Below are 27457 nucleotides of genomic sequence, written 5' to 3'. Positions count from 1 at the left end.
GTTTTGGGTTATTCCCAGATATTACTTAGGAATCTTGATCTTTGAATGACCTAGGGCAAAAGAACACTTTATTTTAAAAGACTCTGAATTAACTCCTCTCTGTAAATTTGATATCTATTTTCTCTTCCAAAATGGTTATTGTCATTTTATCGTTGCTCTTGTCCTTCATAGTTTAATTCTTTATGTTTAATTTGAACTGAAGATTAAGAAAGACTGAACTTATTTTAACACCTAAAGTATACAAATTCCTTTCATCTGTTTCAAGAAGTGTGAAGAGTTTCTCATGCTTTTGGGCAAGACCATGTCAAAGTCCCTTGCCAGATCAAAGGGCTGTAGCTATTTTCTGAGATTTTAACACTCCAGTTCTTCTCTAAAAAAATAGTGACTAAGCAGAGTGTATGAAAAATATATAAAAAAGTAGAAGCAAACCCCAACTGTTTAAATAAAGCATATTACTTATTCTTTAGCATTTCTTATTGCAATCTCTTCTCCCTACCTTGCCTATGTTGAAACCACACCATACCTAAAAATGTTCCCAAGAATTTGGCCTGTTTAGTTTTGGGGGGGTTGTTGTTGTCATTAAAGACTTGTCAGTGAATAGATGTTTAGTGAATTTTAAATTTGCTTAATTTACATTATTTTCTGAATTCTAGTAATATCTCTCACTATTCTGACAGTTGTCTTGCAATGTGCTGATTGATGACATGACTAGCTGATGGATACACGTGGCAACCACTACACTCCTTATCAAATGTGTGTTGGGATTACTGTTTATCAACTTTACATGTTTCTGTAGAAATAGTCTCACTCTTTACAAAACTGCCTGTAAATATTCTCCAATCTTTGCCTAAATGTAGTTGTTTACCTTAAAATTATTGCTTGTAAACTTATTTTTTAACTTTATGTTTTGGGGCAAAAATTAGGAAAGAATCAGGAACAAAACTGCAAATTTGTTTTAAAAGTTTGGAATAATCTGATAATTTTGTATTTGCTGTATTCTGCACCTTCACATTTATGGAAGTTATTTAAACTAGAAACTGTGGGCATGGAAGATGTGGCCCTTACAAATGTCTGTAGGACATTTAGCATTACTTCGCAGATGAAAATTATATCTCTAATTTGAATTTTCTAGAATTTAGTAGTATTTGTAATTATAATAAAGTAGTTATTTCACAGTATCATTCTAATGCAGAATTAAGACTGCTTGGGCCATAAGATATGGGGTTTTTTATAGCTTAGCAGTTTTGGATTTCCTTTAAATTTAACCTCAGGTCTGAATTTCTGAGGCTTATAATGTCAGGTTTGGGGATAATTACATTATTTTTACATGATATTTTGTTCTTATTTTCCTGGTATATCCAGTCTAAACCATAACTCTACTCTAATGTGATATACGTTTGGGAATGAACACGGTAATAATGATTGTAGCTGCCAACTTGTCCAGTAGGTGAGCTTCCCTAACCCCATTTCTCACCCTTATCAGGTAGTTGACTTTAGATAGTGGCCCTAAATCAAGGCCGATAAAGCCCTTGATGATGCATCTGTATCAAGAAGCCTTATTAGATGCAGAAGGCAGTTCAAAAAGTGTTTGCAAGCCTGTGTGCCAACTTTCCGTTCCTTCACATCCGAAAAATGTGTTTGTCTCTCGGGCTGAATAGTTTAGTGATCCAGAGCTAATTAACAAATCAGCAATCCATCTTTGGGGGCAATTTGGGAGTTGTAATGTCCCCCACAGTGCCCATTGCTCTGACTTCACTGATTCTTACAACACAATTTATTTTGAACTGGTATTTCCAAATCAGACAGAGCAAGCAACAAAAATTTCTTCTTGCTGGGTGTGGTGAGGGAAGTCTCTCATGTGACTTCAGGACACAAGGTTGATTTTGTTAAGTTAGGGTAACTTGAGCTGTCCCTAAATAGCAGTGTCCTTTTCTGCTGTAATAAGATGGGAAGTTTATTGTAGCTCCTGTAATAAACAAGAGCTGGGAATCTGTATAATTCCAGGAGTTTCCATCTGCCCTGGTTTTGCATGAACATATAAATAACTAAATGGCAGTAGGCACAGAACAGCACTTGTTTATTCACCTTCTGATGTGCTTGATGCTGAAGTTGCTACATGGAAGCCATTGTCTATGGCTGTGATCATTATACAATCTTTACAAAGGTCAGTATCACTACCATCACCTTACAGATGGGAAAAACTGGCAGGCAGAACGGAGAGTGACCTGCTTGAGCTCATCAGCAGAACCAGGTAATAGAGGAATCTGTCCATTCAGGAAAGGTTATGGTTATCATGCTCATGATGCTAGCTCCTTCCTTTTCTGACTGGATCCTGCACACAGTCCTGCTTCTTTCCCTTTTTCTAAAAATAACAATGCATCTTTTTACTGTTTCATTCACCTGCATGGCCCCTGTTACTGTTTCATTTGTGTGTCCAAAAGCAGACTTGGTCCTGAAGAATGTTAGCTGTGCAGCGCATACAGTGCCCCCAAAATTGCTAGCGAAAGCTGTGCCTCAAAAACATACACCGTATTTAACAGTTGTCAATGCCTCTTCACATCTTTTTAAAAATGCCTCCTGTGTTTACAGACTAGCCTTAGCCCAAAGAGCGACTTACTGATGGAAGATACATGAGTTGCACACTTGTTTGTAAATGTATAAATTAGGCTACTCTGTATAAAAGGCATAAATATGTGTCTAGTTTTTAAAACAAATTCATTGTTTTCTTAGGAGATAACATCTCCATACTATTGAAGTTGTTTAATGTCTTTGGTTTTACTCACGGTTCTGTGATCTGCTTTAACATGTGAAGTCTTCTCAGTCTGGCAAAGATACATTGCTTTACTTGCTGTTTCTCTAGTTGAGGACTCTGAGAAGCCCACCTGCTGATTCTTCCTTATCTTCTTGGGCAGTTTGTAGCCACATCCATACTGGGTGCAAATGAGTTGAAATAATGACCTCAGGAAATGTCTCAATTAAATACATTTACAGTGCCTCTGAGGTCTGTGCTACTTGTATTTGTCTATACAGGTTTCCCAGGAAAAAAAATCCACTGTATGTATTCTTTTTTAAAGCCCGCTGTAGTTTTAGAGCACAATATGAAAGTGATTAGCAGTAATGAGAGCTCAAAAGGGTAATTTAATCTTTGTGTTCATTCAGTTCTCAGCTACTCCTCTCCCTTCTAATAAAAGTGCCAATTAGTTCACATTATGATGTCAATAAAGGAGTGGTTGAAGAGATGCGACTCATTTATTAAAGGGCATCCGAGTACACATCACCGAAAAACAACTTTGAATCACCATTGGTCACTTCCACATTCACATCACTGACCTAAATGTGAAAAACTTCATATCACACAACTGCTTTCCCGATTGCTATCTTGTTCACATCACAGCTCCTTTTTCTGCCTCCATTCCCCTGCAAATGCACCTACAGCTGCAAAAGAAACTTCAGAAAATGGTTTAGTCTTTAATCCTCCTGAGCTGTGTTCTCGCAATAAAATAAAACGTTTGCACTAACAACTTGAATAGCTTGAGAAGTGAAAAAGAAAAATTAGCTGTTAATTAGGTTTACACTGAGTGTTGACTATAAAAATGACTTTGCGGGAGTTTCTTATTTCTTCCTCAGATGACTTAGCAATAATTTATTTCAGCTTGCAATTCAAAAGGTGCTTTCTTACAGCAAAGTTGCAAACTTTTGCTGGGATCAAAAGGTCCATCTGCGTTCTCTTGTACCTCTAAGATCCTCATCTCAGGTAAAAGCTGTGCACTCAAAACTCACCTGCCTGGCTGGCTGTTTCTGTTGCAAAAGGGCAGAAGAGAATCTAGCTCATTCTCTCAGTTGTTTTGACTGAGCTGTGCTTGAAACGATCATAATAGAAATTATTTGTCAGTAAAAGAAGAGATGTTGAACATAATCAGATTTCTGACCTCACTAACCATTAAGATGTGGACAAATTAAAGGGTAAGTCCAGCATACTGTATCTTCCTTTATCCGGGTGCTGTATACTTAATTTGAGTGGATTCGTTATGATTAGAATTTACACCTGAACTTTCTGATTTTATTCAAGTTCTCTAGACTGAATTGTGTTGACCTGCCAAATCATGCTGGTTTTCTTATCTGCAGACCACATGCATGCCTGTTTCTGATAAGACTTTCTTGTACATGTAGTGCTTAGACTGGTACTTCAGACCATAATCTTGCATCTGTCCAAAAAGTACATGCAGCATATGTGGTACAAACTATCCCACTCAAACTGCTTTCAGCTCTCTGGAGACTGATATCATATTCCCTCTTCCCTGCCATCTACACATAAAATCAGCAAAGATCCTTCTTGGTTGCAGTAGGTTGCCATGAGTTTCTTCTTTTTGTGGAATAAATGTATACTGCCCTCCACCTTATACAGTGTGTTGACACTTCACTATCTCTAACACATTTGCCCTCAAAATTAAATCTTGAGATAGAAATACAGTATTATCTTTATTTGACACCTAGCTTAAATGGCAACCCCTGTTACATAAGACATCAGTCGTAAAGTGCAGAGCTGACCTCGAATGTCTTGGCAGTGTGATTTGCGTCATGATCCCTGCAACTGTACTGATGCCACTATAGCAGTGAGGCCATCAGTATGCAACCTCTACTGATCTAGGCCAGTTTTGTATTAGCCACATAAAGATAAAAGGGTTGTTCTCCTTTTGCTTGTATTTTAAGCTATTCAGTTTCATGTTCTTTGATGTAGTTTCAATAAACCCCATTCACCTTGTCTCCAGTACTGATGTAGTATTTCTGTCTGTGTGTATTGCAGGCGGCTCGTTCATGGAACTGTGCTGCTTAGCATGACATTGTGCAGTACGCTTACAACAACAATGATTACCCCAGGCATCTGCAGTACTGATACACCAACCTCAGTAATATTACAGGTAAGAAAGCAAGAAAGCAAAGGGAAGGGTTATTATCTAACAAAGTGCAAGAAAAAGGATTGTTCCCACAGCTCATCAAGACCACACAAATTAAAAATCCTATTTCCATTATAGCCACTCAAAGACAGCATGTTAATCTTAATGGATGGAAGTCAATAATTCTGCACAGTGGCAAATATGTAGGATACTTTCCATATCAAATAACACCTCTGAGGGGTAGAGAAGGTTTTTCTAGGGTAATTTTTGTTGTTATAATTTTGGTTCCAAAAATACTTCTGACACAGATTAATGGTTTGGTACCATACTTACAGCTGCCTTTTCAAATCTGAACTTTTGTTCTGAGTACTATTGAATTGCATGCCATTATAAGTGTAACATACAGCTTTCAATTAGACTGAATAGCATAAAGGATTTGTAAAGGAAGTGGCTACAAGCAATTGTCAATATGCATCATTATAGCTCTCCCTTGATGACTACATGCTGAGCGCCCACTCATTCTGGGCAGAATGGTGCTCACAGTATTGAAAATGCATTAGGTCTATGTGGTAGTTTTGTAACCTTTCCAGGTTAAATTAGCAACTGGATATTTCAAGGGCAAAGCCAATTGTTTTCTGTACTAAAAAGCTGAATGACTATTAGCAAATGACATGTAAAAGCAGATAATACAGATAAATGAGGCTGGCCTAAAAATAGCCTATTTTTAATAGACAAGCAAATGGGGATTTTCTAGTCTGAGGAGTTCAATCAAAGACGACACCTTAAAATAGCTCCCCCTATTAATAATAAAGGGAAGTTGAGACAGTAAATGGCTATTAATTTATCATAATCTCTCTCTGCTGAAAGAAACAGAACAGGAGGATCACCTCATTTTCAGTTATTCCCATGCATGTGAAAGTATCATGATTTGTGAACATGCTGGAAATGTCATAAAGATAGCTTTTCTGATGTGACCGACAAGACACGTTTTGTAGGGAATAACTTTGTTAACCATTAGAAGAGTGATGCATATCAAATACATACATTAAAAAAATAGATATAGATAAGAGATTATGGTGTGTGTTAATAAACCAAATTGAGCTGAATTTTGAAGAACAACCTGAATTTTCAGCAAAGTCTGTGTTCAGATTATCAAGCACCTCAAGCTTTTTAATTTTGGTCGAATGTTTTCTTTCTCTGTATCTTAAAAACATTACCCTAAATTTTTGATACCCATATGTAAGTGTAAAGAATGAAAAATTGCTCGATGCTGTACAATATATATGAAATTGAACAGCCAGAATTGAAATCAGGAATCTGTTTTCTATCTCTTACACTGGCAAACTACACATCAGAATTATCCCTACTTTTTCAGAAAAAACAAACAAACAAATCTATATTAATCGAAGCTTTACATTTAAGAACCATCTCATTAAAAACCAGGAAAGGAGGAAAAATGGAAAAATATCTTCATCTTTGAGTTCATGGAGTTCTAATAAAACTTAAATACAGTGGATGACATTCTCCCAGGAAAGTCAGTGACAAAGCTCCTGCTGATTTTTGTGGGCTGAGTTTATCACCAACATATTTAAGTAATATATTACATACAGTGAACAACCTCAAAGAATTATGCCCTCTTCTTTCTCTCATATTTTGTATACTTCCTGTACAAATCCAAGATAACATTTATTGACAGTTGTATCTGAGAATACACATTGCTAAAAAGACTTCTCTTTTCTCTCCCCTCTCTCCCCTCTCTCCCCTCTCTCCCCTCTCTCCCCCCCTTTTCTCATGCCTCTTGTTTTCTTTTTTCTTTTCTTTACTCTTCTTTTTTATTTTCTCTTTTCCTTTCTTTTCCTTTCTTTTCCTTTCTTTTCCTTTCTTTTCCTTTCTTTTCCTTTCTTTTCCTTTCTTTTCCTTTCTTTTCCTTTCTAGATTGACTTTCCAGAAACTAGTTTGGAGTTCATTAAACCTGAACCTGAAGAAAGAAGAGGTGATCTTGAAGAGCCAACCAAAGACTGCCTGAAGCACATTGCAAGACTTTCGCAGATAAATTCTCTCTTGTTGTAAGTTGCACCCAGCTAGCCCTGGTGATTCTTGGTTTGCTGTGCTTATCCTATTGGTCACAATTAAATGTATCCAATTCTTCAAAAGCAAAATTTTCCTCTGAAGGAGCCTAACTCGATTGATTTGAGAAGTGATGCCTCTAAATGAGAGAATAGATCACAGCAAAGCCTAAATAAGCCCCTGGAGGTGGCAGTGTATTTTACCAGTTTTCCCCTTTCTATTACTATACCTTTTCACGTCTTTGAAGTGAGAAACTAATTTTTGATTCCAAACATAAGATATTCAGGTGATGCAATAAGTTTGTATCAGTATTAGCAAGAAAACCTTTGGGATCTATGAAAATCAGCTTCCTTTAGTAATAATACACTCAGACTTTGTATATAGTAGTTAAACGGCATATAATCATTAAAACAATCTATGTCAAGTTATAAGTAAGGAAGGAAGTATAAAAAGTTTAGCTTTCACAGAAGGTAGATAAAGACAAAGTGAAACAAAACACTATATACTGAGGCAGATTAGTATGCTCAGCTATGCGTATGTTACATATCCATTAGGATTATGTACTGTATAAAATAATTTTGGATATAACCAGGGTGGAATTGGGAACACAGGTGTTTACAGAGAGCCATTATACCAATCACAGTTAATTGTGTGAATTAATCCTCCACCAAAGGCCAAAAGGTGCATTAGTTGTACAATAACTAAATAACTTAAAGGCAGTTCAGCCTTCTGAGTGTGATATGATGTATCTGTTCAGGAGACTTTTCTGTGCTGACTTCTATGTTGGTTGATTGTGGGGGTTTTTTTAAATCAATTTCTTTAGAAAAAGGCAAAAGACAAACTTGCTGGTGTATTTGATGTTTACTTCAACTTTTCAAAAGGCAGGATGGAATGTGAGATTATTTTTATTAACTGTGGGATCTGTCATTTGGTTCTTTTCTATTTTATTTTAAAATATGAATGGGACATCAGTATTTTCTTGTGAATAGCCATTGTGTGAGGGCACTGGCAAGGTGCCAGCAAAATTTCTACCTGCAAAATGTGCTCCAGAAGTGATTTGGGGAACTTCAAGCCAATGCATATGACCTCTGTCATGGTAAAATGGTAGGTTCTGTAAGAAGGAATAAGATCCTTAAGTATTTAGCTAAGTATAGAGTATTTTGTCAGGAAAGAGCTTGGCTTCTGTGAATAGAAACCCTGCTTCACCAACCTGTTGCTGTCCTAGAAGGTCGTCAGTGGGTGCATGGATTTTTGGGGATTTGGTGCACACAAAGCCTTTGGATGTTCAAAAACCTTTGCTGAGGTTCCACATTGGATTGTTAAAAGAAATGAAGTTGCCACAGGTTTAGAGGAAAACTGGTTAAAGGCAAAGATTGGATGTTTAATGCTGGCTTTTCAGAATGGAAGAATCAGCAGTAGGGTCTTTCACTGCTCAAGGCTGGGACCAGTTTTATTCAGTATTTTCATCGATGACATGGAGAAGGAAGAGGGCAGGGAAATATCTAGGTTTGCAGATGGTACTAAACTCTGCCAGATTGTCATACACTGTGCTATGGAAGGAAGATCCAGAAGGACCTTACAAAACTGGGCCAAAACATGGCAGATGAGCTTCAGTGTGGGTAAATTTAAGGGGATGTATTCAAGGAAAAATTATCTAAGCATCTGTACATGACAGTGAACCCAGAACTGGCGGTTACAATGCAGGAAACACATCTTGACATTACTGCTGGTATTTCCCTGAACTCATGAGTATAATGTGCAGCAACAGCCAAAAGTGCCAAAAAAATATTGGGCATCACCAGGAAGGGTGGAGAGATAAAGCCAGCATGTGCTGTTTCACTGCTGTCTAAAACCTTGATGTGCTGTATTTTGGGTATGCTGCATAGCTCTTGCCTTCACAACTCGGGAAGGACACAGTAGGTGTGGAAAATGGACAGAGAAGGGCAACTAAAATGATTAAAGGAATTAAGCAGCTGCTTGGCCAAGAGAAGCTAAAAAGGCTGGGACTCCTTAGTTTGGAGAGAATACTAGAGGATGTGTCTGTATGTATGATTAATTTTTATAAAATAATGATGGTGGTGGACAAGGTGCATGAATCATCAAATACGACAATATTCAAACTAGGGACATTCAGTGAAACAAGTAGGAGGTCAGTTGTCAACAAATGGAAGAAAGTACTTCCTAAGACAGTCAGTGGTGAACTTTTAAAATCTGCTGTCACAAAGCTGTGGAGGTAGACAATGTTATCAGATTCATGAAGGCTATACACAAATTCATAGATAACAGGTTCATAAATAAGTATTACAATGCCCAGGCAAGGGTAGACCCTATAACATCCCTAATACAACAATTTGGGGTTCTGTGGGAATATGAAGGGAAGAGACTACTGAAAGTCACCGGCTTGGAGTTACAGCTTTGATAAGTTCAATAACAGGTTCTTGAAAGAAATAGAATGGTAATCCTGTTTTTTCCCACAGTTTGTTGTTTTCAGTTATCTTATCTTATGGGCAAAGCTAGTCTACCAAATGAGTTGTCAAGGTAAAGCATAGCATATTTGGGGTTTGAATGAAGGAATTCCATTTTTAAGTACTTTCTGATTTAGAGGAATCTGTCAGCCTGTACTTTTTGTTGTATCTGTACCAGAGGAATTACTTTTACCTTCCTCAGTCAGGATAGATTTTTCATAAAAAAATATTTGTAACAACATATTGTTATCTAAACACATTATTACTATGATATCTGAAGATGTCTTCCTTCCTTTTTTTTTTTTTGTATGTCAAGATGAAGAGAGTAATCTAGGTAGTTTTTTAGGGGCAATATGTCTGTATGATGATGCTTCAGGTTTACAAGCCTCAAATACAACCTTGAAATAAATGAATGTCTGTGGTTAGAAGACACAAGAAACCTTTCTCAGGCTGTCAGGGTCCTTCTGTTCTTTCTACTGAAAACAGAGGTAATATGTGAATGGACAGAAAATGTTCTTAACCCTGTGGTAGAAAAAGAAGAAACAATGATTAAAAACAGGCAGCTGCATGGTCGTCCTTGTTACAGGCTGTTGAATCCAGTAGTGTTATGAATGCAAGGCTGCTGTGGCTCCGTGTCCCTAGGTTCAGGCATTAGAGAGGTGGACAGTGTATTCCTGATAGGAATATCAACAAATCAACACAGGCAGAAAGCAGTATCTTATCAGCATACACACAAACATGCAACATCGCCACAAAACACAGCACAAACAGCCTGTTACTCCTCTCTGCCTGATCAGGATCAAAGTCTGCTGGTAGAATATACACACACACACATATGTATATGTATTTTTATATATATTATCAAAACACTTGATTGCTTCCGTAGTTGTGCTTAGACAGTCTAATCCAGTAGCTGGCCCCAGATCTCCCTGCTCTCCCCAGTTGCTGACACCCAGACATGCGAGCCCCCAGGGTTCACAACCGATTTGGTTGCCTCTTCCTGTTCCATGGGCGTGAGTTTCCCAGTAGCTGGCCCAGACATATGGTCTTCCCAGTAACTGACTCTTAGACACCTGTCCCTCTGGTAGCTGGCTCGGATCACTGGTCCCCATGGCCAACATCTCTTGGATGTTGATTACTGAAGGGATCAATGGGACTGAAGGAAATGAACTTGGCCGTATGGCTCTTGTGCTCCTCACAGCCCTACGCTGTGTGCTGCTGTGTGATCTTTGGCATCATCTCCAAACCAGGCAAGAGAGGGAGGTCCAAGAGAATTCATTAGCTACTGCCAGGTGCTTTGGCCAACTTCTGAAAACATTTCAGATGTGAGCCTTTTATTCCTTTTAGGATTACTGTGTTTGAAATACAAACCCCAGAAAACTAGCCACCTGAGATAACGACTGCTCTTTGAACGTGATACAGCCTGCTTGTGTGCAGTGGCTCCCAGTGTAAGGATGAGAGAGTGGTTTGAAGCCAGGAAGATGACAGTCTTGTTTCTACCATCTTTTTTTTCCTTTATTCATCATTTTCCTTCTACCTTACTCTTTTGTCTCTTTCAGCTTCCCTTTTTCTTTTCCTTTCCACCACTTACATGGTAAGAATCTAGTTTGCCCACCAGTTGTCATGAGAGGGCCGTTGCTGTGAATTGTGATTAGAAAGGCTACTTCCAGTTGGGTGAATAGTGGAACAGGTCTAGAAAAGTGCAGTGATGCTGCACACTTTGATAGTCTGTCCACGGGAGAGAAACTTGCAAGTGACAATCAGCTCTGGGGGGACAGAAATTTGCATTTGCTAGCTTTCCTGCTCTTTCCTTTTTTTTGCCTTTTGTCTTTATCTGCTTTACTACTGAACATGAGCAACAAAAACAGCTCAGAAGCATTTAAACTCATTTTTGCCATTTCCCCAAAAAAAAAGGTAATAATTAAGACCAGCTAACAAAGCTTTCAAAGGTGCTGTTTTCTTCATTTAGCTAAAGGGATTAATGAAAACTTTTAAATTGAGCACTACTGAATTATTTAGGTTTTAAGATGTTTTATTTTTATTTGTGTTGACTAGGAGGCTATATATTTTAATATAGCTTTTCTATGGAGGGTAATTTAGATACAACTCTACCTAAAAAACCCATAAACTATGTTTTTATCAATAAAGGGTGTTTGTTAGCATCTTATCCCTATTGAGCCAAAGAAATGTTCTGATTAGCATAACAGTCTTCAGATGCTATATGCATGCAAAATCTTCTTATCATCTATCTTAAATGTCCTATTACATGTGTATGTAATTTTTTGTTACAACTAAGAAACTTAAAATCAAAGAGTAAAAAACCCCACCCCACCCAACCTTTAATTTCATCTCTGATCTTTAAAACATGGAAAGAGAAAATGGCATTGCCTCTGGAGTAAAGTCGGAGGGAGAAATCTGTTATTTAGAGAACCTGATACAAGGATTGATTTCTTATCTCCCTTTGCAAGCTCAGTAGAGGCTTTAGCTGCTTTAATCTGAACAACAGATTGTCTAGTTTGGAGGATGCTGTTTGAAAGCTTAAATCTCAGTTTAAAGTCAACATATAAAAAGGGTCCTTTAGCTGAACTGTCCTGGAGAATACCATCCAAATGCATGAGATAACCAGACAGGCAATAAAATCTTAGGCCTACTTTTATCTCTTTCTCTGTGTGACTTCTTCACACAAACACAAAGATATATATCTATTGTCACAATAGACATGCTGTGAATTCTGAAACTGTTTCTTGAAATGGTTACCAAAATTATACTGTTCTTGAAATTATAACTGAAAGTCATGACAGAATTTGTATCACAGTTAGGTTCATCTTCTGCTTACATTTATGAGCTTATTCTCCTAAAGGAAAGAAATAAAAGTTTACTCTTGTGACAGTAAAAAACATGCCCATCTTTGTACCACCATTCTCTGTTCCTCAATGCTTGGCAATTCAAAATTACAAAGAACCGTTCTTTAGGGCATACAAAGCCAAAGGAACTCATTGCTATGAGTTGTGAAAGACACAATCTTGACAGTTAGAGCAGGGCTAAGATAGATTTTTGGCTAAGAATGTCCCAAAACATTGCAAACAGAAGAAAGACGACATTCTTTCCAAGGTAAACACTTGGATTTTGAGCCCTATTTACACATCTGGATAATGAAATCCTTGACTGGCAACAAACTATTTACTTAACCGCCTTCTACAAGGTTTCTCACACCTTGCTCTGAAATATCTAAGTTCGTTTAAAGTCACAGTTATGTTATGTTATTAAGTAGATGGATCACCAATCTGGTCAAGTATGACCAATAAAACCAATGCTCCTCTTGGTTTCAGTAATGATTTCTGTGAACTGGAGATCAGCTTGCACTCTCAAAGCTTGCTTTTGAAGGCTCTGGTATCAAATTAAGGAGGTTGTCTGAGCTTCTTTCACAGGGAATTTATTTGTCTATTTTCTGATGGTATCAAAACCTAGGATTTAATATGCATGAGGCAAAGACATCTGAATTGTTGACAAACCAGAGGATATATAGCAAAAATTATTCTGAGGCATTCCTCACTGTTGAAATATGGTATGGTGACTGACCATTTTATCAATAGGTCATTTAGATATCTAATATCTCTATGAGAAATTTGGCATTGCATCCTTTTTTGTGAGTACAGAGAAGCATGGCATGCTAGGCCTTGAGAACAGACATAAAAGTTGCTGGGAGCTTTCCTTCCCTTTTCCAAACTCATACCAGTGCTAGGGATAATCATACTCTGTGTGTGTGTGCGTGCACATGCACTCGTGTTCTTGTGTATGTGCATGGATGTGTCTAAACCCTATTTTAAATGCAAATACACTAAAAATAGACACACCTGCATTAAACAGTCAAAGCAAGGACAGGAATGAAAGCTATGGCTAGCAGTGTTGTGTATCTAGTTGTTACAGTAGTTAGTTAGAGATGATGCATAGCGGATGGATGTAACAATAATTTGTCCGGTGATAACTGCACCTTCTTTGTCTTTGTCAGAAAACCCCAGTAAAAACAAACAAACAACAACAACAACAGAGAGTGGAAGAGAAAAATGAGAGTGCTTGGGAAGTGAAATAACCATATATGTGTGTATTGTGACACTTCATTTTTATATGACCCAAGGCTGACAGATCCAGAGAATAAGTATCACTTTTCTTATAAAAGCTGGTCTGCAGAAAATGATATCCTACCCCAAGGAAAACACATACTTAGCCAAAAAGCAGTGTACTGTATGACTTGGCCCCTCTGTACAATAAAGTTTGTTGCTACACAAAGCTCCAGGTGGTTTTAATTTCAAACTGAATTTCTAATCTTCTCTTCCAGACTCTCAGAGCAACAGAGAAGGACCTTATGGTTTTATCGTTACTACTGCAATAATCAAAATTGCTCCCTTCCTCTGGTACTGGGCAGTGCACCCAGTTGGGATCGAACAACTGTATCAGAAATGTATGCTGTATTGAGGAGATGGACATTTTCTAACCCCCTGGAGGCACTTGGGCTTCTGACTTTCAGGTAAGAGAAAATTAACCAGGTAGGAAAATAACAATAAACAGAATGATCACGTACTGATTAATTCAGCACTTCAGTTCGCTCAGCGCAGTATCATGCTTTGGTTCACTGACTGTGCTTTCGGTTCTGTCCCTGTGTCAAAGTGAAGATATAGTTGCAACTCTTGCGATGACCTTGAGTTGAACGTGCCAGCCCTGCCTTCTTGGCTGAGAAGGTTTTCTCTTTCTCAGGATAATGAAAAGAGTATTTCATTCTCTATAGCAGATTCAGTCAGTTTCTGGTAACAGGTGATCAGTCAAATACTTAGCACTTACATAGCACTCCATATCTTCGAACTACTGTACAGACATGGAGTGACTAATGGGAGATAAGGAGGACTGAAATATGCTTCTAGATTATGATACCATGTAAATATGTACAGTCCCACCTATAACACATCTTTCTGAAGCAGACAGGATGAAACTTTGAAGTCAGTTCCCCACAATTTAAATAAATTGTTGTGATGCCTTCTGTTTCACCCCCACTTCTTACACTGGGAGCTGATTGTTTGTTGGAAGGCTTTCTTGATACTGGTGATAGTCTTACCTGTGATGTAGTAGCAGATGTCAGGGGACAGAATCTGTGTCAGCAGTTACATTTCCTCGGAAAGCTTCGGAGGTATTTTGCATTAAGTGACCTACCTGTGAAAACATTAAATGTGCAGATGAAATGGTTGAGCAAATTGGTTTACCAAGCCCTTGCTTGTCTGGGTAAGCACAAGCTGCACTAGCTTTGCAATCTCAGTTCCATGTTGTACCTTTAGAAAAAAACAACTCACCTGAAGCTTTACTTGAGAAAAGACTGTATACACTCACCTCTACATTATTACAAAACAGTTATTTAAGAGTAGATAGTCAGTTTTATATTATTATTTCTCTGTGGATGCGATTTCTTAAGAATACCTTTGTCTCAGGTTTATATCTGAACTATTAGCAGTTTCACATGTTTGCATTCATGTCTTTTTTATGTTTAGTAGGAATTATGGAAGCGAAGATCCTGAACGATCAGGTTCTGGAGCATATTATCGTTATCTTATTTACCATTATTAGATGATTAGAATCCGTTTCTAATTTATAAAAGAACCATGGAGAAAGGAGTGTATGGGCAGTGTGTTGTCTTCCACACCCCAAAGCAGCAAGAGGTTTTGAGATGGTTTGTCAGAGCATGCCAGGCTTTCGGATCAGGCCTTGTCAAATTTTGTTTCTGTGTATGGGTGGCATTTCTGCAAATGAAGATCTTGATTGTTCTTTGAAGATGCAGCTCTGCATCAGGGTGTGGTGCAGATTATCAGTCCTGTCAAGTGCTTCACAGAATATTTAATATGACTCAGCCTGTCCCAGAGTTCCTCAGTGTGTAGTGGATACAGTGTACACACTGTTCATTCTGGCTACCGCAAAGATAGCTGGCATGAAAAGACAGGAAGATGTCATCACTTTGTCTCTCCTGGTGCTACTGTTGGGAGCGGCTGGCACCTACAGTCGTGCCAAAGAACAAGTCCTTCTGATCTGGATCTTAGCTTGTTTGTCCCTTTAGTTTCTTTCTCACAAAAGATAATATCAGTCTGGTTTTTTTGCTTCATGCTAACACTACAGAAGTTCTGGATCACAGTACAAATCCTCTTTAAAAAAAAAAATTTCTGTGGTTCACATATCCACAATATTTTGTAGGTGCATGACAACTGGGAAGCTAACCTTCCAGAAACAGAGGGATTACATTTCCTTAAAGATGTTTAGTTTCAGAGATGTCCAAGTCGCATGATTTAACTGCTGAGAGACATGTATATGTAAATTGAGAGAGTGGGTTGAAGGAGAGGAGTACTTTCCATATAAATGGATTTCTGAGGTTTATTCTCTTGGTTCTCTTTTTCTCAGATTTCAATCATTTTGTAAAGTAAAGTAGCATTGGATAGGGTCCAACTTTCCTTCACCATTACATTCACTGACTTTGGATTGTAGGCTCCGTAACTGAGCTGTTTTTGAAGGTTCACTCAACTCTATCCTGTATTATGTTTGGCGCTGACAATTCATCAACTCAGTTCCTCACTTCTATCATCCACAAAACAGCTCTCTGATTTCTTGTGATTACTGAGACACAGCTGAAAGATCCAAGTTCATATAAAACATGAGCAGAATATAAAAGAAATTCTCTTTATATATTCAAGTCTATTTTAAGGACTTGTATTACCATCACTACCAAATCATAGGTAAGTAAAATAAATAAGAACTGATCTTTGTCTACATGTATTATTAACATAATGCAGGAGCAGCTGTACTAAATCAGCCCAAAAGTCAGCCTAGTGCATCCTGTCTGCAGTGGTGACCAACGACAGATACCTAGGGAAGACAATGGGAATGGGCCAAACATAATGACACTGTGCTACTCTCCCAACTTCCAGTAATCTGCAGCTCAGAGACTTCCTGAGACAAAACTTTTTAGTTTAAGAGCTCTCTTGCATTTTTCTTCTATGATTTTTTCCAAATAAACATTGATTGCACATAAACATTCAGTTTTCAGAACATCCTGTAGCAAGGGAGATCCACAGTTCAGGTCTATGTTGTATCATCATTGTACCACAATTTACCACACTGTTAGCAGTACCATAAAAGAGACCAAGAGTTTCCAATCACTTTGAATTTTGGATGCTGCCTTTGCTGCAACTTCAGTCTGCAGTGTCTTAAAGAGAACCTGAATTTCTCCTGCAGGCATGTGCTTACTCTTTATACAGTTTAGAGAGGGTACTCAAAATCACGAGTCATTTTGCAAGCCTTGGGCTGGGGACTCTAAATTATCCTTCTCAGAGTGAAAAAGCAGCATCTGTTCTGATGATTAAGCTGAAGTTCACATTTGCAAGGATAAAGAACTGAAAATCATTGGAGGTGCTTCCTCATTGCCTGGATTAGAAGCCAGCTTAGGGAGAGGTGTCGTGGCCCATCAGATCAAGTCCCATTATCACGCATCTGACTTAGAATGCAGTTTGCCACTTTCTGAAACTTCTAAATTGTTTTGTTCACTACACAGTTAAATGTACAATTGAATAGATGTTTCTTGTTCTTGGAGCATGTCTCTCTTGCTTATGCTCTTCCACTTTTGCAGGCACATCTCAAGGCAGCCAAATGATAACATACTCATTTATGCAGCGGAAAGGAAGAACTTTCATAAATTGGAAACACAACCATGGTACATTTCACAGATAAATTCAGTAGCAACCTTGCATCCAGTACTTGCAGCAAGTGCATTGATTCTTAAAGCCCCAGAAGCCAATGCTTAAAAAAACAATGTAAAAAACAATGAATGTTTCTTTAATCAATAAAGATGGAATGGAAAGGATGGCAGGGGGAAGTGTAGAATAAGATTTTACACTCTTAGTTTTACCTCTAATTTCAGGGAAGGATGATTATAAGCCATTGCCTGAAAAATAAAATTTTCCCTCAGGCAGAAGGTGTAGAGCTGGTCCCTCCTACTCAGCACTGCTTATTGGTGCCCTGTGCATTTTACCGTTGACTTCACTTATTGAGTTTGGTAAAATGCCAAGCTTTAGTGGAGTTAGAGCTTTCTAAAACTGTATCTACATGGCATGGCACACTACCCAGGGAAATGACACCAATACACTTGTTTATTCAGAGAATTTTCTTGATGACAGAAAGAGACCAAAGACAGTGTTAGAAATGCCATCATTTATGATGTGTTGCTAACATGCCAATGTTTTGTGTATGTATAGAGCACCGTACTTACAATTTTTTGTCAGGTTATCTTGCTATTCAAATTCTTGAAAATGAAAGCTCAAATATATTTATTAACCCTAATAGCAGAGTGATTTCTCCAGCCTTGTTTTTCTGGCACATCTAGAGTACACTTGTGACCCTGTGAGGTATCATGGCTAGGAATCAGGAAATTGAGTTAGAATCAGGAAACAGCCACCAAAGAAGAAGGTATGTAATCTTCCAGCATTGTGCATGGCTGCAACCATTCTGAAGAGAGAACTTTTTGACGTAGACAGCGAAGGTGAAGACATAACCTCCCTGGTAGGCTTCACAATTTTTCCTAGAAACTTCCTGCTAAATTCTAACTCTGTCAGGGCTAGTGCACTGAAAAGGACATTCCTTTAAAACCATGTGCCAAATCAGAAGATTTTGACATGAGACATTAAGGTGTCAGAGGGATTTTGTGCTACCTTGTGCAAATCCCTGTATGGAGCATGCAGAGTAGGGTAAGACTTGGCTTGTCCTATGTCTCCTTGACCAGAGAAGATGATTCTAGCATCCCTCAGCCTTTGACTCTCACAGTATTATTGTTGATTTTCACATTATGTAGTAGAACAGCTATTGAGTTTCACACATTAGGTTATATACCAATATATGTAAAATTCACTTTCTAACTAATAATTATAATAAAATGTGATAGCTTGAAGCCAGGTTTTGTTCTTACACCTTTGAAAGCCAAATTGATTTAAAATTGTTGAATCATATTGTCATTGTTTTAATAAAAGCAGAATTTATACTGTGCCCTGAGAGTCCACAATGGAATGCCCAACAGAGTATTTATCAAACAGATACAGCTAGAGCATATCTTGCCTGTTTGCATCTTACTTGGTTTATAAGGCTGTAGCTGTATATCGATGTGGAGAGCAAACAGAAGCTTATGCAAAGAAATAAGATAAGAACAAAGCAACAGTCTACAATTAATTTGATACTTTGATGTACAGAACACACTACTGATAAAGCTTAAAAACTGCTTTGTACTAATGTACGAGAAAATTAGTGATAACTTATGTGGGGATGTATGCGTTGTTAGGAATAGACAACTCTTCATTTTAAGCATCTTAATGTGATTAATTCCTCCCTCCTCCCTCCCCCCCCCCCGCTCCCCCCCCGGCCCTTAACAATTTTTAGCTTTCTTGGTAATAAATATGAATGTACTACAATAGAGAGCTATAGTAGGACAATGAACAATGGACAGCTATGTAGGATATGGTATGCTTTCTATACATACATGTGCAATCTAATCAGGAGGCTAAATTTGTAAATAATCAAGTTTTTCATGTTTTATTCTTTTGTTTTAATGTAACAAAACAAAATTTGTCTCTGGGGTGGGAAGAACCTTCTAGATCATAGAGGTTTCAAATGGAAAACTGCTTTTTGTTAATTTCGTCCTACTCTTGTTCTCTCCTAGGATATGGTTCACCATCTGGTCTCCATGACATCTCAAACTTATTACTAGTTGTTTTAGTCAGAATTTATTATAGAAAATCTATGTAAGCATTGCCTAAAGTATATTTTCTCTGAGTAAATTCTACAGATCCATCTGCCAATCGATCAGCCAAAGCAATAAATAGCTAGCGTATCTGACCATGAGCTTTCCAATGTGCGGGGATGGAGAGGGTTCACATCTTATCACGATGAGGAGCTAATATATTACTCTTTTTCAGCTGAAAATTTTGAAAATCCGGTGTCCTTTTTACCGATGGTATTTGTTATCTTTCTGTACTTTCTTTCAGTCCTTGCCATTTTCTAATCTTCATACACTCACACAGTGTTTTCTTTAGAAGCCCTCAAAGGAATTAAAAAGATTGCCAACAGAAAGCAAGTAAGACCTGCTAATGTTATCTGTGTGCTAAAACTAAAGGAATTCCTTACTCATTATTTCCTAAGTTACTTCTCTCTTCCTGTCTAATTACTTTCAAAATACTTAAACTGCCACCTGAAACTTATCTGTCTGGTCTTTTAAACAGTTCTTCCATGCTTTCTCTCTTGGCCCAGTTGCACCCATCAGTGACATGATATCCTTTACTACTTAGAGGGTTATTTTGTTTTCAATTGGTATCTTCATTCCAGTAGGTTTGTTAGCTGAGCCTTCCTTGATTCTACCAGACTTAGCATGCATGTTATGGGACTGGAGTCTTTTTTTTGAAAATGCAACAGAACGTAAAGTGTGAAGGGTATTGCAGAAATATGTGGCATGTTATAAGCCTCTAACTTAAAAGATGGCTCATGAAAGGCCATGCTGTTCTTACAGAGATCCTCACATGCTAGAAAATGTAGTGAACTGTACATTTCTATTTACCTGACAAATATCTTCTAGCATAGGGTTGTTTGAGACAGTGCAATGAAATTAGGATAATAAAACTGATAAAAAAGAAATGCACATCTATTTCTCATTTACAATCAAGTCACCACTGGCAGATGCTAAAATCCCAAGAGAATTTCACAAAACCACAGGATGCCTCAGCAGCACTTAGTTTTCTGTTTGAATCTGATTTAGCTGAAAGGTACAGCTAGACAAATAGCTCCCTACTGGCTATCTTTATGAAAAGAATCAAAGATTGTGAGTTGTTCTTACTTCTAAAGCAAATTCTAATCTATGCTCATCCAGCTCAAAATTCAACTTTTACCATCTTAAAGTCTCAAGGGAGACGTAACAATCTACAGCTACTTAGGCAGAAGTTATAAAATGCGTGGCTGTCACTCATTGGCATCATGCAGGAAGGGAAGAACAAAACACCAAAAGGGGTGCTGAGGTTAAATATCAAAGGAAATCAGTTTCATAACTTAAGGAGAATCCAGGTTGCAAGATGAGCTGCGAAGGGGAAATTTGAAGTCCTGCATAGTGTGACCTAGTGCTAAGGACTAGGCTTAACAACTATAATTTACATATTCTTTATCTTTCAGTAGTGTCTCTGAGTGTGTAAATCTGGAACATATTTATAAGAAGTCACAATCTCTGTTGTGGAGTACTCATTACATGAAGAGAGAACAAATAAAATCAGCCAAAAGGAGAAAGCTACAATATATTACAATGTAGTCAGGCCAATAAATGAGAAACACCGTAGTGCTGTTCACTAATTATTTATTGACCAATGGGTTCTTTGTTGAGGGAAAAAAAACCAAAACCCACAACTAGAAGTAATTTGAAACCTGGATGAAAATTGCCATTTTGAAACTATGCAAAGAAAGAGTCATACAAGCATTGTTAAAGGTTTTTCGTTTAAGTTGCTTTTTTTCTAGCTAAATTCTCAGAGATTTTGGTGATGAGCATAAAACAGCTAGGAAGAGGAGTGCCTGAATCTCCTGCCTCTCTGAAGCCATTGTCAGAGGCCCCATGTCAGGAACCCGATAATCTATGGTTCAAATCTTTTGCAAAATTGATCTGATATAGACAAGCTCTGATACAGATGAGCTCCTCTTTCTTAGGAGAGTACCCTTAAATACTGGAATACTGTATTTGTTGTGATACAGTGGTCTCAATTCTCTGCTTCCAGAGTTTTCAGTATGTGTAAATGATTACACATTCATTGTAGCAAGCTCTGGAAATCAGCTGTCCTCTAATATCCAAAATATGAAGTTGTTTTTCTTAGACCTAAAGTGATTTCTCTTGCATTGAGTCACAGATCCAAAAAATCAATTAATTGTGCCCTCTAATCAAGGCTAATTTATGGATTACTAAAATCATATTTAATGCAACACTCAAAGTTTGCAAGATTATTCACTGGAAAAAAACCCTCTAGCCATAATTAATTACCAGACTACAAGATAGCATAGTTTCCAGGTATGTGAAGGGTAGGATTTTTTACTCAGATCTGCTTCTAGACCTTACCCTGTTACTGGCTTTTAGCAAATAAACTGATATATGTAAGCATGAACAGCATAAACACCATGTAATACTAGTTGAGTTGCTAAGTATTTGGTGTAGTTCTAGTGTTTCTGAGGATGTTAAATATTTGCTCAAATACAAATGTAAGGGGTAAAACAAATAGAGTTAAATATTTTTCTATTGTACCTGTGGCCTTGACCAAAACTGAAATTCAAAGAGCAATTGATAGTACACCTGGGGCTTAACAAATTGTTGGGTAGTTAAAAGAATGTGTTAACTGCCCATTCTTTCAAAAAGATTCAACTCAAGATCTACAAGCTGAAGGAAACAGTTTAGTAACCAGGACCAACAAATTACCCAAATCTCATTCAAGAAGAGTGAGAAGAGCCATGTTTCCTGAAGCAACTAACCTGTAGATTTTTCACCACAGTGCCTTTGCATTTGAGCTCATAATTATTCTAATCACATCTCCTAAAGATACTTTCGCTGACTTAGATATAGCCCTAGTTTTGACTCGCAGCAAATTAATTCTAAACAAATCAAATGTTAGCTGTTGAATTTTCTGGAAAGGTTGGGATTAAAATAACTTTATCATTCTTTGTTTTGCTGGAAAAAAAATAGGAGTTTCTCTCATCAGCATTGCATATATTCAAATGTTGGCTGCTAGTAAGGACAAGCAGTAACTAAGTAACAACATTTTTCTGCTTGACTTGGTTGCCTGTATAGAGCATATTTCACTGTTCAGTAACCTGTTGAACTAGGCAAGAAGGGAAAGGGAAAGACTAATTTCCATATTATCTGCACAAACATGGCCCATAGGCCTTTGGAGCAATTGCATAATTAGAAGATAGGATGATATGAAAGGAATTATTTTTTCTTTAATATTCAGTCCTCCTTCAAATATGTTTTGTTCTAAATAGCCATGTGAATATTAAAGTAACAACTTCATATTCCTAATAGGTTGTCTAGAATAAATACATAAAAAAATGATCCTTGCAAAATAGGCTAATTTGAGGCTATCATGATAATTTATTTATAATGTATTCCCTCTCTCCCCATCAAGGCCCTCTCGGCATTACACAAACAATTATAAACTGTATTCAAAACATCATCAAATATGTACCATAACAGACAAACAAAATAATAAAATCAGACCTGAGCCGCATTGTTGAAAGGGGGTTTGAAAGTGCTACAGGTGGCAGCCGACTGCAGCACAGAAAGCCAGGCCTTTCAAATAAGTCCGTTAGCCATTTTTTTTCAGAATATCCACATTTTTATTTGACGGCCTGTAGTTAATTCAATGATCAAAGTGTACACAGTTTTTACTTCAGGTTGTTTTACTGAACTTAAAAGCTCAAGTTTAGAGCCGCAGGTGCCATTATACTTCTGAGCACTTACCTTTACAATTTCTTCTCTTTCTCTCTTGATAACAATGAGCAGTCATTGCTGCAAATGTGGTACTGTCTCCTGTGTTTCACTTCTGATTTATTTTTCTAGTGGGTATATTTTCGGCAAAAGGTGCTGGATGGGGAGCTGGGAAGAGAGCAGTCTGGTTTTGTGTTGAGCTCATAAAGCAGTAATACTGGTGGCCCCGTGACACCTTCTGCCATACACGATGGTTCCTATTTCAAAGGACTTTCTCCGGGGTGAATTGACAGAATAATCTGTGTCCTTTACTCACCATTTTTATGTATGCCTAGACTGCTGAATCGGAGATTTTCAAAAGAGCCTAATAGCTGTATCAGTTCACAGGGGAGGGACTCACTGGGGCAGGTACTTGCCCTCCGAGAACTGGATCAAAGCCCAGCAGCTCTTTTGAACAATATCTAATTGACTGTGGTGCTGTTTGAAGACATTTTTGCCCCTTTGGCAGAGATGACCACTCTTGCTGCCCTGGTGTCTGAAAGGTCTGTACGAACATTTTCAGTTTGTTTCAGGAGAAAAGGTTCTTGGGATGGCAACGGACAAGCTTCAAGTGCTGACAGGTAGTTACGTGTGCCACCACATAGCAGACATGCACAGAAGAGCACATCTGTTCCTTTCCTTGTGGAGGCGGGACAGTACCAGAACAGCTAACTGTGAAGGACTGTAGGCAACTTCTGTGTACGTGAAATTCTCCATGTATCACAATTAATGTTACAAATGCAACACATGAAAAGGCGGAAATTACTTTTGTATTTTAGTTTTTCAAAATAAGTCCTTAAAAGATTATTTTCCAGCTTTCAAATATTAAAAGAAACACTGTATACTTTTTGTCTTTTTCTCTGAAGAGATAAAATGTTCTGTTAAGAGTCAGTTTTGATCAGTCAGATCAAAATTTCATTCTTTTTCTTTTTTTAAAGAAAAATGTTTTGACTAGCTATATTATCCAGCCTTCTTTCCCTGTTTTATCAGTGCTGGTACACTGTGTTTTCCTCATTTATCATTTTTACAGTTAGAGCTCCATCACAAAATCTATATTAAGCTACAGCCACTCTGACTTCAACCTGAATTTGTTGAGAATACAGTTCATGCTGACTACTTGAACATTTCATCATCAGAAATGGCTGTTTCACTGACTTGGAGCCTTTCTGGGGGCAGGTGTTGATTTTTTTACTAAATTTTCCTTTAGAAAAACTAAAAAGAAAATGTGTTTTCCATTTCAAAATTACTTCTGTTTAAAATATTTTTTATTGTATTGTGATACAAGAGCTGACATTGGAATAAATTATCTGAAATGAACCCTTTTTGTGTGGGAAATTTCAAGCTTTTGTGTTGTTGCTCAGAACAAAAGAAGTCTTCAAGTGACTTAAAAGTTCCTGTAGCATAGAAATTTCCTATTTCAGGTAAGTAAGAGCAGCAAAAGATCCATAATTTGCTTCATATTTCAGGAAATTACAGTACATGATAGCTCAAATTAAAAAAGATATTTGAAGATCAGGTTTCTTTTTTTCCCCTGTATGACACTGTACCAGTCAATCCAATTAAGTTATCTGCTATGTGTTTCTTGACTCTTGTTACAGTAAAGCAAATGAATTGATTTTTTTTTCCTATTTCATTTTGAGAGAAAACCTGGTTTTCTAACCCTTTATATCAGTGAGAGCTCATGAGAGTTGCAGTGGTTCAGTAGCTCTTAATGATATCTATTTGTTTTGCTCTAGTTTTCCAGATCAAGATATTCGCAAGACAGCAGTCCAACAAATAGAAAATATGTCAAATGATGAATTGTTAGAATACCTCCCACAGCTGGTTCAGGTAAGGAAGAAATTGATAGCCATGGAAGTCTTCTGTCCAGATCAATAACCTCATTAAATACTTTTGATTCTTTCAGTTTGATACATTGTAAGAGGAATAAATAAGAAACGCCGGTCAGCTGATGCAATGATTGAATTAACAACAGGGCTGAGGTATAGACTGTTTTCCACTCAAGAGAACAGAATTGTTTCGACATGCTGATTGAACTTGTAGTATACAGAAAGGAAAGCATTTTCATGTCACAATGAAAAATAAAAAATGCATCTGAACAACAGAAATTGTGCTATGACCACCAGACCAGGGGCTGGTGGTGGCAGGGCTTTGTTGCAGTCAAGGAAGCAAATGGCAGTGTAACAAATCACAGTTTTCTTAATACCACATATATGGGGAAAATCATTGTTAGCACAGAGTAACCAGGGCAATTTGGTTGTAGAATTGTCTCTTTATAGATGTACATTGCATTTCACTGGAAATTAATGTTTTACAAGCTACAGACCCACAGCTTCCAAAGCAATCACTTTGTGGTTGAGTAGGTCCTGTGCTGCAGTTAAGGAGGAACCTTTGAAAGCTTTATCCCCTTACTTTGTAACACTGTGCACATGGATTGCTTACTATTCCATGTTTCAGAGTTCCTCAGGGTTTTTTCTGTCATTTTAAATATATATTTCTATAAATGCATGCACATATGTACATATATCTAGATACATATATATGTATGAATATATTTGTGTAATCCACTACTGTGAAGCAGTGGAACCTGCACAGCTTCACAACATTCACACAGCAGGACACTTATGTGACCTTTCACCTTCCAGAGCTTCTGTTTCACAAATAAGTTTATTTTGCAAACCAGGTAATCAGATAAAAATTTAAATATAGCATTGATAGTTTTAAGCAGGGGAAGAAAAGCTGCTTATTTGCATATATGTTAAGACAGCTAGAATCAGGATGATAGCTGCCTGTCTTACAGATGGTGGCAGACACGTGTCCTGAAGTTTCGTTGCTCATTGCATTGCTAGGACATTCTCCATATGTTGATTGCTTCGTTAAAACTAAGCACTGGGTCCTTTCTGATTAATTTTCTTACAAAGGAAAGATGACAAAGCCAGCATACAAATGATTCTTATTATTAATTTATCTGTTAAGGTGCTCAAGTTTGAGTGGAGTCTTGAAAGCCCTCTAGTGAAACTCCTGCTGAATCGTTCTCTTCAGAGCATCCAGGTAGCCCACCAACTTTACTGGTAAGGTCATTTGCCATTACTATCACAGCCGTTTTCTGTTACAGTGAACTTTATCCATGATTCTATTGGTGACCAACTTGCTTTTCGTTTAAAATCAAAAATCAGAAAACCTAGGGTTTGGCTCCTTCCTTATTCCCCTTACAGTACTGGGTATGAGTAAATTGTATAAAAGACCTAATTATCTGCCTTCCTCCTGCACCTCGCAGGAGGGATTGGGGGAAGTTTGGTTCACTGAAGTAAGATACCATTTGTATTTTTCTGCGTTTTCTGGTTTGAGCCAAATAGTCTTCCTCAAAATTTGCAAGCTCCAAGCAGCATTGGCTTACTTATAAGGGATCCTGCTTTTCCGATTTCTCTGACCTCTCCTGAAGTTGTCAGACTTCTCACATGTGTCAAAGTGTATCTCTTACCCCTTAGCATATCATTCTAACTTGTGATGGTAGAGTTTCCAATAGTTTCTTCTTGTGATTATGGAGATGTACCAGTCCTGACAGTAACTGCCGTTCACCATCTACCTTTACAATATAAAGACCTCTGTAATTGTATTATTGCATGTGGTGGTTATTCTGTTTGCTGTGCTGTTACTTCAAGGTGCTCTGAATAGGAATGTGGCTTTCTGCTGTCTGAATGACTGCCCTGTGATCTGAAAATCAAACTGTTGTGGATTGGGTTGGGTTTTTTTTTTTTTCATGTTTAGTAATGATGGGTGAACTGAACTTTCATTTACAGTTTCACTGGTTCAGACCCCTTAAAGGAAAGGCTTTCCTCCCTGCAAAGGAAAGACAACAACTTGAAATGTGATCATTTGGTTGATGAAGTGTGAGGTCAGAAAGAGCATAGATCATACTTTCATACCTGCATGATCTCTGGAAGTGTTAGTGAGGATAAAACTGAATTATGAACGTGTTTGTTTCACTGAAATGAGTAGGATAACAATAACATGCCTAATGAGCATATCTGTCAAATGAAGAGGAACCACATTTAGCAAGCCATTTTTCTGACAGTGCCTGAAATATGCCTGAGACTATTTCTACGATCTAATGTTAAACTTAGTCATACTGGATATAAAATGTCCAGTCTAGAGTTCTTAAATGTGCCCAGAGAGTTGGTAGTTTTCCTGTACAATTAGAAATGATTGCTGGAGTTCAATGGACAGTGGGAACATCATTGGTTTGCCTGTGTTTTCTTTAACTCCTCTCTTCTTCTCAGAAGAAAAATGACTAAGTATCTGCAGTCATCTTGATCTTTACTTTGCAGGGTAGACCTGTGTAGATCCCCATTTTTTTTTTCCCCCAATTTTTGTTCAAGCTGTCTAATATTATAATCTTGGGTAATATAGAGGAGATATCCCATCCTGAATAATAGATATCCTTATCTGGCACAGTACAATTTAATGTGGCAAAATAC

At 37.6% G+C, this 27457-nt stretch overlaps 1 protein-coding gene across 1 annotated transcript in view; it reads left to right on the top strand.

Annotated features, from left to right (window-relative positions):
• The window catches only part of PIK3C2G (phosphatidylinositol-4-phosphate 3-kinase, catalytic subunit type 2 gamma), a 204163-nt gene that overhangs the window by 67521 nt on the left and 109185 nt on the right, over positions 1-27457 (top strand). The window contains exons 14-18 of the mRNA XM_010566333.1: positions 4805-4919; positions 6831-6961; positions 13764-13952; positions 24716-24809; positions 25956-26050. Coding sequence (XP_010564635.1) covers positions 4805-4919; positions 6831-6961; positions 13764-13952; positions 24716-24809; positions 25956-26050 — 624 coding nt within the window. The remainder of the gene's footprint in view (positions 1-4804; positions 4920-6830; positions 6962-13763; positions 13953-24715; positions 24810-25955; positions 26051-27457) is intronic.

This window comes from Haliaeetus leucocephalus, unplaced genomic scaffold, assembly GCF_000737465.1.
Source record: "Haliaeetus leucocephalus isolate CR32 unplaced genomic scaffold, Haliaeetus_leucocephalus-4.0 Scaffold206, whole genome shotgun sequence".
NCBI lineage: Eukaryota > Metazoa > Chordata > Aves > Accipitriformes > Accipitridae > Haliaeetus > Haliaeetus leucocephalus.
Note: the sequence above shows the minus strand (reverse complement) of the source record. Positions and strands in the feature narration are given on the sequence as shown.